The following is a 14,894-nucleotide window of genomic DNA, read 5'->3' on the forward strand; positions in this document are numbered from 1 at the left end:
ATACAATACTGAGAGCTGTAGTCCATGAGCATTAGTAGAAGGAGTGTGGTGGCCCTGAGAATGTGAGATAGCAGAGAGAAGATGATGACAGTTATCCTTGTGGAGTGCTGAAGATTATTAAATGACTGCCTGCGCTCAGTAGCGGCCTCTTGGCTGCTAAAACAGGAACAGATTGCTAACTTGGCCAAACAGCAAGGAATGCTGGGTACATTGGCCAAGTAAAACACTGAAGGCACAAAACCCACATACCAGACACAGTGCAAACACAGCAGACAGGTGCCAATGACATTAGCGTAATGTAAAAGGCAACAGTTATTCTGGACAGACATATCCCCAGTAACGTATCCACCAAACAAAGGAGGGCTCAGACAGAAAAGGCACCAGGTCTTGATACACAAAGGAACTCACAATAGCATGCCATCCAAATGATTGACTGTTTCAAACTGTTGAGTGTATCTCCCTGATTGGCCAGAACTATGGAAAGTTCCAGAAAACTATCTAAAAGGTATAAAAACAGGGTTCACCTGCAGACCTCTCTCTTGGAACCGCTCTTGAAATCATCTGAGAGCTCCTGAGAAGACCAGCATGGCAAGAGGCAGAGACCAGCTGATCATCCACAGAGAGAGAAGAAAGCAGCTTCACAGACTCAGAGACTGAGCCAGAGAGAGTGCAACTGCATAAACCTACAAGAGATTCAGGAAGTATTGTAAACTTAAGGGGCCAAATAGTACTAAAGATTAGTTTAGTATTAAAGATTATTGTAAGTTTGATCCTATTGAAGTTGGGATTGTTTTTCGTTGATACAGGCTTGTGTTCGTATTGATTTGACCACTTTGGCATTGTGGGACACCTGGGCAAATTTGTTCATATCTTTCTGGTCTGAGTTGTCTAAATTGTTTGAAGGAGAGACCAGACTGCTGGCCGTTACGTTTCACCCAGGATGCTGCACTAAACCCAGGCCACTATCTCACTCTAGGCATGACCTCTGGATACAGCTCTTTCCTCCTCTCCACCATCACTTCGACCAGAACCTCCAGATCCCTGTCAGCAAACAAAGCGGCTAACCTGCCTATCTGGGTCATTTCTTTGGGGATAATGGTGTATGTCCACAGGGTGAAGGGCCGGCAGTGTTTGAAGTGGTGTGCCACTGGGCTTTAAATATGATGCCAACATGGTGAACAGCAGTGGTCTCTGCAGTGGCAAGCTCTTCACTTATCCTGACACATGATTGTATAAGACGGGCACCATACAGCCCCATGTATAGTTAGTGAGGTGAAGAGCAGAAGTTTAGGTAGGTAAGGTGTGATTGGTACTTGTAGATCATTCCTCACGTTGATCATGGGCGAGATGGAGGTCATTCAGAACAGGCACCAAGATAAACCCATCAAGGTGACCAAAGTTTTATTGAAGATTTAGTAGGTCTTAAGAGACATGGTAAAGGAGGAGAGGTGAAATAAAGACAGGTACTCAATGAATACTGCCTATAATAATTAAAGTAAATAAGTGACAACAAGGTGCAGGGCTGGATGAACACAGCAGGCCAAGCAGCATCATAGGAGCAAAGTAAATAAGTGTTTGTTTCTGTCTCCTCTCTCTACCCAGTACACAAAGACACACACTCGTATATCTCATTCAGAAGAGGTAGCAGATATTGTGGAAAGAGTGAAAAATCACTGCAACTATTAGTATGCTGTGAAGTACAAGTCCATTCGTTTTGATTATATGTAGCTTAATGCCATTTACTTGCCATTGCTCCAGATCCTTTATTACTATCACATCAAAAATTCAACTCAAAGCACATGAGTGCTAGATCTGTAACTAACTGAACATACTGCAGCCCCCATGTGGCAACAAAACTTAAATATGGATTAAACTACCACCGCCGTTATACAAAACCAATCAATAAACATATTATGCCACTAAGAAATAGCTGCAAAGGAGGAAAAAGACTGACTCTTTTGTCCCATCATGCCCACTCCAAAAAACAAGTGTTGCCCGAGAAAATACTCAACTAATAATTTTGAATTCTTGTGGTAATTAGAGGCTTCATCAGTGGAATTTGGATAACGCAAAAACAGAAATTTATTTTCGGGTTTGTTCAACTTGTTTAGCCTTCTGAGGTTGGAGTGCAAATTAAACGGATACCAGAAAATACATTTTTGATTCATTCAAAACTAGAAGTGAAGAATTATCTTTAAATGTGATAGCAGGATAAGCTTTATCTTACGTACTGTTTACACATAGAAAATAAATTTCACAGAACTTTAGACACTTACACTATAACACAATATACAAAAATATGGAGATAAAGAATGTAAAAAAAAAACACTCAAATTAACAACCACAGAAATCTGAAGAGAATATAGTTCATATAGAACATAATTTATACCATATACTTATGTCACAATCTATTATTTGATCTTTATCACAAAGGTAACAGAAAGGATAATCAACAAGTTAAACAATTTATAACAGAAGTACTTTGGTACACAGACTGAAAATAGAATGAAAACAGGTAATGTATGTGGAGTTTCTGCATGCACAATATGTTGGTATTCCAAAACAGCTTTTGATCTGTAAGATTTTATTTGTAATAAGATCGCTTGAATTCGTATAAGTTGTAATTTTATTAAAGTAGATCCTCATTTTCTGGTGTTAAACGCATTCTAAAATCATCCTTGTGGCATGCCTGGACTTCCTGTGTCGACTGAATTTGAAAAAATATTAGAGATAGTATTCTAGTATATCTGTATATACCACAGGTAACTGCAGATATCTGTTTCCTTTTCATTTTAGAAATAGTCTTTTTTTAAAAAAAATCAGACTTTTAAACTGTTCATATCAATGCGAAAAGTTACATTTCAAACACCCAAATATCTTCTCTCCCTCTGAAAAGAAACATTCATGGCACTAGGCAAAAGAGTTATCAATTCCCACTCAAACACAGATTTAAAGCCGCTCTAGAATACCTTGATCAAAGACATTGGTAAATTACTAATTACTTCAAGGGAAACTATTTCATCTTACCTGAGCAGAAATCCTGAATTCACCATATTCCTTCATAAGATCCTGAGTTTCTTCAGTAGTTTCCCCAGCAGAAGTATGGGTGGAGAGGTAATATTCGCCTGTTTCTTGGATCCAGTCCAAAGCCTGTTGGGTGTACAGGGATTAACAATAAAGTAAATGTTCCACCTAAAATAGCAAAAGTTTTTTCCTCAAATTCAGTAGCATCAGTTTATTTCAGTCCTCCTCCCGTTATTCATTACATCATAAGATAAAGCCAGAGCTTCACAAAAAAAAAGAAATCACATAGGACACAACTCTCTATGTGAAGTATTGTATTAAACTGCGAGTCTTACAGCAAGTCTTTGCCTCCTCCCCAGAGGTGGTAATTAAATCTTTGGAGAAAGAAATGAAAACGAAGTACAAAAGCTTACTATGCTGTTTCTACTGCTTTATTCCCGATGCACACTGAGAGAACATGTATTAAAACTTTGTATTCCCTGCCATGATTTCCGTCTATAACCCTTAGGTAGTATAATTAATAGGAGCTCCTTTGATAGATCCTATATTCGTCATAACTTTGTTTTTTTTAAACAGATATATGCATTAACTTCAAAGAATGCAAAAACCTTACCAAGGCTTCAAGTTAACAGTCAACAAAGGATTGTGTAAGTAACACATACCTGTTTAGCACTTCTTTCAAACACCACATACTGCTGACATTGGTCTAGTCTTCTCTTTTTCATTGTCCAGAAATGAAGAACTCTGTTCTCTCTCTGAAGTAGCTCACTCAGAATAGCTGCAAATCAAAATGGTACCATCACTTCCTTGAATTCTGACAGCATTTGAGGCTATTTTACCAATATTAATTTCCACTAAATGCTTTCATTCACTTAGAATGACAAAATAAGATTTAATTACACTGCAGTCAAACATGAATTATCAACATCACGAAGCTCAAAGGTAGAAGACAAATATAAGCTTGGATTAGAACTCAAAAAATGTTTATGCAGAAGTGCTACAGGATAAACCAATAAAAATTCATTTAAATATACCCTCCTGGATGACAACTTCAATCGGGGAGTTTTAAACAACAGAAATCTAATTTTGTTAGGATTACATGCAATAAAATGTAGTTCAAAGAAAATGAAATCAACAACCAGAACCAGAAAACAAAACAGAATCTAACTATTGGACAGCAATCTAAAGTGACAAAATATTCCTTTAACTAACAAGCTGCTAAACAAAAATGAACATCATTAATTTTCTGAGTAACAACAGTGGATGATATCTGAACCACTCATCTTTTCCAGAGCCAGACCCACCTTTTACTTGCTGCTCAGGGCCTCTTGTATGAGCAGCCACACCAGGCATACTCACATTGTTCCTATGAATGTACTTCAAAAATACCTCAGCATTCCTGCGTGCCAGAGTGCAGGCCTATAAACACACACAATAAGCAGGTTATTTCTGACAGCTCGTCAGAAGTTAAGTTCCCCTTGAACTGATCACACCAATTACTGTTCATTCTGTGTTTTCCATACATAGCATAGAAGGAGTGATTTACAAGGCAAGGAAATGGCAGTTGCCCTTCACTTTCTGAAGGCCCATCTGATGCCATGTTCAGGGCAGCCTTTAAATGGGTGTCCATCACTGCAGTCTGAAACAGGCAGCAGACTACTTCCAAATAGCAGTCATGGTCTAAGCCAGCTGTAAGAAACCTTCAGTAATTTTCAAGTGAAAATGGCTGGAGCTTGTGTCACAGATGCTCTGCCCATTTGGACCAGGCAGTGAGTAGCCTAACAAGGGACGATTAAAAAAACACTCTGGAACAGTTTCAGGTTGCAATTTTGAGGAAGCACACATCTTGAACCGATAAATATATTGCAACCTGCTGCTGGTAATTGAGCAAGCTTCATCCCATCTTCCCATTTCATTCTCCAATCCACCCCCTCCACACTACAACATTTTAGTGTTAATTTTTAAGTTGGTTCACCCAGGGAGTCCCAGTATATTCCACTCCCCAGTCTGGTGAGCTGCCCACTAGTGGCCAATGAGCACTGGGCAGCACACTGACTGTATTCAAGGTCTGAGCCTGAGAAGTATTCAAGTTTTTCACACAGTCGACGAGCAGTGATGTGACAGATGCCCAGCAAAATTACAATCGCTTTGGGTGAAACAACAACAGTTAGTACTTATGCAACCCTTTAATGTAATAAACACCCTAAGGGAATGGAGATTTCAAGTGGGGTCAGTTTGGTGCACCATGAGTCATTAACCGTCAATATCTTTCTAAAAGTGGTAGCTAGTATTTAACTGTTCCCGTTTACTAGGCTAAGAATTAAGTTAAGGTAAAAAGTGAAGCAAGGCAGTCTGCAATGTGATGATAGGTTGAAAAAGCTCAATTCAAAGTTTTCAAAAGCCCCGCCAACCAATTCCTGATTGAACAAAAAAAAACTTTCCTCCTGCCCTCTCTCTAGGTTATGTCTAGCACTTGCCCTCACAGCTTGTTGCTGCTCTGCCAATCCTTGGACATCCGCTATCGCTCCTGACTCATGTTAGATCCTGGCCCTTGACTTCTGTCTTGCCTTCCCCATTCTTCCAGTCTGCCCATTTAGTTCCATTAAGGCCTGCTGAAAGTGAAACACTCAAAAGAATTGATACAGCTCAGGTCCTACTGAAATTACATCTCCCCTTAATGGTAACCAATCTATCAACAAACAGATAGTGCTTGTATTCAAAAGTTTGGCAGTAGCCAGACGTATGGACAATAGTAATGTTTTTCAGTGGCTTTAAAAAATGAAAACGTAAACATCTTTTCAAATCTATTTTATAATAGAATTGATGATAAACCTATTCTAACCAGAATTTGAATCCAATTCCCTGAAATTGCTTCATTTTTAAATATGCGTTTATGCCTTTATTATTTAGGTTTCCACTCACTCCTTTCCAGACCCCAACAATGTGAGCAACCTTTGTTGATTGTTTGACTAAGAGTTAAAGAGAAATAGAGCAGAATAAAAACACATGGACTGAGCCAAAGAAATAGGATTCAAAACTATAAGTGTAAACTTTACACATGTGCAGACCCAGTGTGCATAAATTTCAATTTATCAAATTTTAAAACTCTATTTTAAAGAATGTGAGAAACAAATACAGTGACAAGGAATTGAGAGATACCTACAGGAAGATACAAGAAGGATGAGATGCAAGATAGGAGAGAGAGATAATCTTCAGTAAAAATAAAATGATAAATGGAAAGGCATCATCAAACATAAAAATGCAAGAAAAGATTTTGATTAGAAAGCATCAGAGGAGTTAGAAGAGGTAAAATGTTTACTATAGTTTTGTACAAGGTTTTTACATATCAATAAAATGGAAATGAAATTAAGGTAATAATTAAATAGTCAGTAGTTGTTTATTTTTGATTAATTCAACTAGAAACATTTAAAGACAATAACTGCTGAGTTTAATTAATTGCGATGTTGCATTGCAGGGTTCTGAACATTAAGGGGGTAATTTTCCAAGAATATACTGATGGGAAGAAACCTCATCAGCATCCCAAATCAATAAACTTATAATATCCTATTGAACCACCACATTATTTAGCCATAAGGGGAATCAGAATCCAAACTGAGAAGCATGTTTTATTAATGAGCAATATAATTAAAATAATTAATTGTCTTATTAAATCCTTTCATGTTTAATGATAAGTGCAGTGAAAATGTTTCCACTTGTGTGGGAAAGCAAAGCTAGAGGACTTAAATGTACAAAACTCACTAATGAATCCAATAGGGAATTCAGGACAAAACCTCTTTACGTAGATAGACTAAGTGTGATTAGAATATGAATCTCATGGCTACAAGGAGTAGTTTGAGGTGAATAACAGAGATCTATTTAAGGGGAGGTTAGATAACCACCTCAGGGAGAAAGAATTAACAGGCTATGGTGATTGGGTTAGACAAAGGGCAGTGGAATAAGATTCATGTGGATCATAAAACCCAGAATGGACCACTGGAACAAATGGTCTATATTGTACATTTTTTTGTAATATTTACTTCTAAGTAAGTTAAAGCAATGATAAAAAAAAACAGAACTATCAGCAGCTGACCATTTCATTTGGGGAGTTTACAGGTTTATTATTAGAGGAAATTGGAAAATGTCCCACCCTTGCAATAGGTTTTAACAGTGAGGCACATTTGTAAGGTGAAATACAGGGATTTACTTTATCTTAAAGTCTCCTGAAGAAAATACAGTGGTGATGCCTTTAATAGAATTAATGGAAGAATTATCAAGTATTTCATGCACTGTTTAGTCCACTTCAGCTGAGGGCTTTATTTTGTTTGAACAGAATTTACAGCACATTACTTCTACTGTGGCCACTAGAGTGCTTTAAAAAGGGCTTGAAATTCTTGAAGCCAAAGTATGTTGAAAGGCTGAATACTGTTGGGAGCGGAGAATACCAGAAAGGGTATGCCACAGGCAGAGAAAGCAAGCAGCAGAATTTCAGGTGCACTAAGATTCTGCTGGGAGCTGGCATGTAATACAATGAGGCTTCAGGAATGGTCCCATAAGTTTCCATGAGAAACGTAATCATTTCTGGAGGGGATTAATTTTTAAATACTTGAATTCTTCACTGACAGCAGTAAAAATTCAAATAAGAGACAGCATGTCCTCATTAACCGAACTCCCTGCCAATGGAATGGCTTGACGCCAGCAAATGTGGGCTGGCACTTTGATGCAACCTCCAGCAGGCACTTTGCATTGTTTAGAGGCTCAGGTCTGGAGCTGGGAGGTACAGGCTTCCAATCTGGGACTCGTGTTGGCACAGCAGGCCCTCAGGAAATCCAGACCATTATTTTTTAAGCAGACTGAGAAAGGTAAAATACCTTAAGAAAGGCCTCCTTTTGCTCCAAATGCTTGCTTATTAGTGGTGTCACATGGTCAGTGTCAGCATTTGGCCCCAGTTTATCTTGACCTCTACACCAGTCTTCATCCCTCCTGTATTCTTGTTCCAGACTCTCAAGGACACTGCATACCTGACAATAGGGAACAATCATTAGAGCAGACAGTTCAACACACACAGCTTCCAAGATTGAGCAATTATACAGTCATGGACCACCACATGGTCTTGACTCAGGAATAACACTCTCACCTCTAAACCACAAGATTAAGGATCTCAATCCGAGAGCACATAATTTAGACTAATACTTCAGCATAATGATCAGGGGACAGCTGCACCAGAAGTAGTGCTTTTTTTTTAAAATAGGAAATGCTTTCCTGCTGAGATTGATGAAAAATACTTAATGTCATTATTTCTAGTGGAAAAACAGAACTACTAATGTCCTGGAGAAGACATATGTCTATCAGGATCTGGTGGATGGATTGCAACTTGTGACAAAATACTACAAAGAGTTTGGGGGAGTTGACACTGGAAATTGACATAAATATCTCTGCCTCATTTTGTTGCCAAATGACTAATTATCTCAATTATACTCTGAAATGATACCAATAATGCATGGAATTTATAAACCAGTGCTTGTCTGTCAAATACGACTTAAGTAAATTTGTGAACACAAAGTACAAGACTCATTCAAATGGAAACTAATTGTAATGCAGCATTTGTCAACAAATTAGTGAAAAACATTAATTTTTTTCTGCTGTATTTCAGAATTTCAGCATTAGCACTTTAAATATATACATATCATGGCTAGATAAAACGCACGCTTGAATTTTATACCTGTTCAGATGTCTTATAGAAAGCCACAGATGCATTAACCAGTTTGAGTCTGTCCTCCATCTTCAGCATAAGCTGTTGCCAGTGAAGTGCTACTTTCTCAGCACATTCTCTGATGGCATCTGAGTCATAGTGGCCAGCTTGTAGCATGGTCTCAGCCTTCTGCTGTACTTGAAGGGCACTTTGGTGGGTTTTCTGTAAAGAAGTGGCATGAAAGAGGGACTATGTGTAGGGAGGAAAGAGAGGTTTGCATAGAAATGCCAGACAGATGGTAAAAGGGATTAGGTGTGAGTAATGAGATGTGGGAAAGTTAAACATTTTTAAAGATTTGCAATGAATTGTTAATTCCAATAACCAACAACAGTAGAGAGGGACAATATTATTTTAAGGGACGTAACAAAATTTGCACTCTTGACATACTTTGATATTACTAGTTAGGGTTTGATTTGTGTTTAAAAGCATTAAGTTTAAAAGTGAGGTCAGCAGGAACGTAGGTGAATCCATAATTAATTTTGCTTTTCATCTGTGCACTATATGGAGAAGGAGAAATATGAATGATCCAATATTCACGTGGATTATAGCCAATTTGATTGGTACATGGAAAAGTAGTGGATCAAGTGACAATATTTTGGCAACATTTTCCTCATCTCCAGTGTTTTCAACAGTCAAAATAAAAAAAAACAAAGGGGATAATTCCACCCTGTTTGGCCTGATAAGTGGTAGTGGGTAACTTATTTGCTGTAGGTTTTATTAAAAAAACAGTCAGGTGTATACTATCTCAGCATGGACCTGCCATCTTGTCAGTGGAGATACAATATAACAAAAGTGCCCTGTGAGATGCCCAAAATACCTCTCAGTTCTCTCTTTGTTTGCCTCCATTTTCTGTCAAACTCAAACCCACATAAAAATAGAACCTTGGAACAAGGTGTGGTTTTGTTCTGCAAGCGAATAAGTTGCAGAAGTCCTAATCAAATAGCGCTTGCCTACAAAATAAGTGAAAAAGAAATCAAAACCTCCTTATCAAAGCCCTTTGTTAAACCAGTTTATGAAAAAAATGTTAATGGAGCATAGATTAACAAATTGGCAGATATATAACAAGAGATGATGATTTAGGATAATATTCCAGGCACTTCATTGTTTCTTTTTGGATTAATCAATTGCCAATATCAATGTATCATTAAAAAAGAGAGGGAGAGGAGAAAAAAAGAAATTATAGACCTATTAATCTAACCTTGTATGTGGGGAGGTGACTAGAATCTTTCATTATGGACAGAGCACATGATAAATAAGTAGTAGTTTAATTTTTTGAGACAACCACAAAAAAAGTGGTAGATATGGGAATGTCTTTACATGTTACTTACATGGACTGAGAGCAGCTGGTCACTGCACATTAGTACCCATAACAAAATGTTGTCCAGGGCATTTCACACCAGAATTATGCACACATACCTCAGTTGCTATTTTGAAATCTTAACCAGTATTTGTAGCACCAGAACTGGGTTTCAAATAGCTAACTACTACAACCCTAAACTAGAACCTTTGTGTGAAGATGTGCCTTCTGATATCGCCCCTGAACTGTCAGTCTAATTTTAAGACTATGTCCCATCCTAGCAAATTCTGTGACCATTTTAAATAACTCAGCATCTTAGGTTCAGTAGGATAATCCCCATTGTGGAAGGATTGCCTTACAAGCAAAGGCTAAACAGGTTGGGACTCCACTCACTGGAGTTTAGAAGAATGAGAGGCGATCTCTCTGAGACTCATTGGATTCTTTGTGCGATTTACAGGGTGAAGCGGATGTTTCCCTTCATGGGACAGTCTAGGACTAGAGGGCATTGTTTCAGGATAAAGGGATGCCAATTTACCAGAGATGAACAGGAATTTCTTCTCTCAGGCAGTTGAGAGTCTTTGAAACTCCTTGCCATACACAGCTGTGGGGGCAGAGTCCTTGTTTCAGTTAAACACTGAGATAGATGGATCCTTGATCAGTAGGGAAAATGCAGGAAAATATATACGAGGAATGTTGGATCAGCCATGATCTTATGAATGGTGGAGCAGACTTGAGGGGCTGAATGGCCAACTCCTGTTCTTATTTCTTATGGTCTTAAGCTGCTTAATTAGATCACCCCTCAATCTTCCATTTTCAAAAGAATATGAGCCTATTCATTGCAATCAATTCTTATAAGAGAATCCTTTCAGGCTTAATCATTCTGGAGAAATTCCATTCTCCTCCACGGTCAAATAACCTTCATGAGGTGTGATGCCCAGATCTGAACACAGTGCTATAAAAAGGGTCTAACCAGAGTCCCACACAATTGTAAAATGAACTTTTACCCGAATGAACAACCAAGACAGCAAACATGGCCCTTGACATGCAATTCTTCAGGACAGTGCCTTGCACACTATGGAATGGAAATGAAGAAAACAGAAATACAAAGATGACCTATTGTAATTAGTTACTGGAGTACTGAAACGGGAGAAGCAGGGGAAACAGCAGTTCCTCACATAGAATTTTCACTTGGAACACGGTATGAAAATGCAAGAAGAAGATACCGTTTTTACAATGCAAGATTTTTTAAATCATTGCCTTAAAATGGCTTTTGTTGAAAATTTGTTGGAAATAACCTGGAATAAGTCATGTGAGTTTAGCTAATAAGAAGGAAGGTCGATATTTTAATAAATTCAGTATGCTGCATTCATTGTATGATGCATCAGTTTTACTGGAGAAATGGGTTGTTCGACCTTATGGCTTATTTTTATTACATTCTATTTGATGCATTAGAACCTTTTTATAGCTTGGGATATCATTTTTATAAGTTAGATAAATGCAATTCATTACAAATCTTCTTTATTACTTTCGCAAGTCATTTCCTCTGAGCTCCAACGTGATAACTCAGCTAGAGCTGCAGTACAAAATGCTGCTTCGACATGTAAATGGAGTTTGTATCACACTTCTGGCCATGTTCCACAAGTATGTCAGAAGCAGCTCGGAGGAAATGATCTTCCATTTAGTCACATCACATGCTGATTTATTACTTTTAAGAAGTTTTTTGGATCATTCATATGTCTTTGCCAATTCATCTGGGTTTCACTCTCTAAGGCACAGTAAATCTTTATTGTGTTACAATATAAAGCAAGTGGAAAAAAATGTGCTAAGTCAGAGATACATCTGGTGCTGTTTGTTAGTCTTTATAGAACGTGAGAGGTAAATCCATTTGACACATTGGAGCACAAAACCTCCAATTTAAATCCCAATGCAAAACTAAGTATTACCTCTATGGCCAGCTGAAATTGCTCATGTTCTCGCTGAAGCTGTTCTGCCTCCGATAGGGAGCTGGCATTAACAAGGCTTGCATTGAGCATAGACTCTCCATTTCGTATCCAGCCTAATACCTGCAGGAGAAAAACAGAAGTTCAATATGGTATCCTCTTAAAGCATTCTCACCATACTGTATTCCTTTTTAATTGGTTAAAGATGAATAGCTCCCAGGAGTACAAAGATGTGAAATTCAGTCTTTTACAATCCTGCCTCCACAGTGCATGCACCATGGTCAGTAACAATCCCTGAGGGGATCAAAGACAGATGTTTCAACCATTCTTTCGTTGAGAAGAAAAGGAAGAGGACAAAGTTGTTGAATTGTCAGGATTACTCTTTGTCCAGAAATAACATACAGACTCCCAGGACTGTTACTATATTATATAGAGTGATTCAACTCAGTCACTGTAAGCACAAAATCTATGTCTAAAGCAAAACACCACTGCTAGTTCAGCATTTATCCATATTATTAGGGATTACCAACATAATCTTCACATTTGTGATCTTAGCCCTACTTTAAATTTTATAAGTATCGGGAGAAACAGAAACATTCAGTTAATTATTTCCGTATAATCATCAGATATAATTAATTATTTTCTGTGAATACCATGTTATGACATGCATGGACATTACTCTCAATTAGAAATTTTTGTGGGACTCAAACAAAACACTGACTCTTGCATAACACCATCATTATTTGAGACAACATTGCTCAGCATTCAACCATCAAAGATATAAATGACTGAAGACAGTAATCCTGAGAAATTTGATTCCACAAGGGGTAGCAGACAAGGAAGTACTTCCCACTAGTTAAGTAACATCAAGCCTTTTGGAATTATTTCCCATTCATCATACTCATTGCCTTCATCACACAATGTCACACAGCATTAAGAATCTTCTACACTTAATTTATTTAACACATATTGGCCAGCTACTTCTCAATTTCAAAATACAAGTCATTTATTTCAGCAGTGATACAGTGACTTCTCCCAAGTTTGTTTTGAGCTTTAGTCACTATTTGTTTACTCCCATTCAGTGTCATTCACAATTTCAAGGCAATCTAACTGAAATGTGTGGCCGCATCTAAATCATTTTGCAACTAAATTGATGAACAATATTAACTACGAAATTTTCTTCTGAGATTAATCTTACTCTTATTTTTGTTCACAATCTAAAAAAGGTACAGGGATACAAGGAAGAAATTTTAAAAAATCTAAAGTTTACTAAACAAGGTATTACAAAGGTGTGCAATGTTGTTCATTGGAGTTGGTAAAATAAATTGTATTTATTCTCACTCGTCATGGGAGTAGGCGCTAATTGTACATTATGCTCATTATTTATTAATTATGTTTAATTGTATGTAGGCAGTGCAAATTTATTGGTAATTCACACATGAAACTACAGTTTCTGAGTTAGGAGGTACATGCTTGAAATGCATATCCCTGTTGCTTATTAAAGAGCATATTAACATAGATTCCAGTTCTAGCTATCACTAATTGGCTCCTTGGAATATAACAAAGTATGCCCACTCAGCCAGCAGTTAAATGTTGAAAATAATCTATGAAGCAAGGAAATTAATACTTGTAAAAGTGGTTTTCTTGGGTGTGTGATGCTAGATCAGGAGTGAAGGGATTACAAAATTCTTTTTCTAAACCTTTGCTGAAAGTTATGCATTTTCCACTAGTTTATTTTTTCTCTTTCTCTTATTTTGTGTAAATTGATAACTGATTCATCCCACACCAATAAAGATTGGGGACCCATATTCTTGCCTGCCAGTGTGATTGAAGAATAATGCACGGTTAGGTTATGGGAACGGGATTTTGATTAAAAAAAGGACTCTGCCTTCCAGTTTTAAATGAAAAATTGTAATGATTCTAAATACAGATTTCACTTTATACATAATTTTCTCCATTACCTGTTTAACTTCTGCCTGTAGGTGACGAAGCTGTAAACATTGCTCTAGACGCTTTTGTGTCTGGTCAGCATTCAGCTCGAGCTCCTGTTGTTTATCATGAAGAAACTCCAGCAGCTCTTGCACTTGTGTTCCTAGATCCATGTCTTTATCACATGTTAGTTCAATTCCTGATTAAAATAAGCACATTTCATAGCTTATTTGTAAACCTATGCCCTGTTCACACTTCTCAGCAGCTGAATTCTACCCATTATTGTTAAAATGGAAAATCCTGTATTAGAATAGAACTCCCTACCTTCATTTAGAAATGTGAGATTCTGGAAAGATTCCATTGAAATGGAAAATAGGAAAAGTAAACCTATTACTAAAGAAAGGAGAGATGTAGAAAACAGGAAACTAAAGGCCAATTGTTAAATGACTGTTGTGGAGGATGTGTCAGAATAGATCAATAAGAAGGTTACAACTAGGCACTTGGAAAAAAATCAAGGTAACCATGAAGAACCAGCATGGTTTTGTGAAAGGCCTGTTTAATCAATTTATTGGAATTCTTTAAAGCAGTAACATGTGCTGTGGATGAAAGGGAGACAGTTGATGTACTGTACTGGATCTCCAGATGGCATTTCACAAGGTTCCACATAAAAGGTTACTGCACAAAGTAGGAGCTCCCGCTGGGCCTCCAACTTTGTACAACTTATATCAATGACTTTAATGAGGGGATTGAATGCATCGTGGCTAAATTTGCAGGTCACACAAAGATAAATAGATAAGCGTGTTGTGAAGATGACATAACAAGGACGTAGACCAATATAGATTGTTTAAGTGAGTGAGCAAAAATCTGGCTCTTGGAATATAATATGGGAAACGTGAAGTTGTTCCCTTTGACAGGAAGAATAAAAAAAGCAGAGTGTTACGCAAATGACTGCAGA

The 14,894-nt window shown here is 37.5% G+C and overlaps 1 protein-coding gene across 1 annotated transcript in view; it reads right to left on the reverse strand.

Moving 5' to 3' along the window:
• The window catches only part of kalrna (kalirin RhoGEF kinase a), a 675,519-nt gene that overhangs the window by 258,028 nt on the left and 402,597 nt on the right, over positions 1 to 14,894 (reverse strand). The window contains exons 15-21 of the mRNA XM_048598757.1: positions 13,972 to 14,138; positions 12,014 to 12,133; positions 8,744 to 8,962; positions 7,893 to 8,042; positions 4,329 to 4,443; positions 3,687 to 3,802; positions 3,028 to 3,150 (exon numbers count right to left, since the gene is read on the reverse strand). Coding sequence (XP_048454714.1) covers positions 3,028 to 3,150; positions 3,687 to 3,802; positions 4,329 to 4,443; positions 7,893 to 8,042; positions 8,744 to 8,962; positions 12,014 to 12,133; positions 13,972 to 14,138 — 1,010 coding nt within the window. The remainder of the gene's footprint in view (positions 1 to 3,027; positions 3,151 to 3,686; positions 3,803 to 4,328; positions 4,444 to 7,892; positions 8,043 to 8,743; positions 8,963 to 12,013; positions 12,134 to 13,971; positions 14,139 to 14,894) is intronic.

Source organism: Rhincodon typus, chromosome 7 (assembly GCF_021869965.1).
Source record: "Rhincodon typus isolate 14 chromosome 7, sRhiTyp1.1, whole genome shotgun sequence".
NCBI lineage: Eukaryota > Metazoa > Chordata > Chondrichthyes > Orectolobiformes > Rhincodontidae > Rhincodon > Rhincodon typus.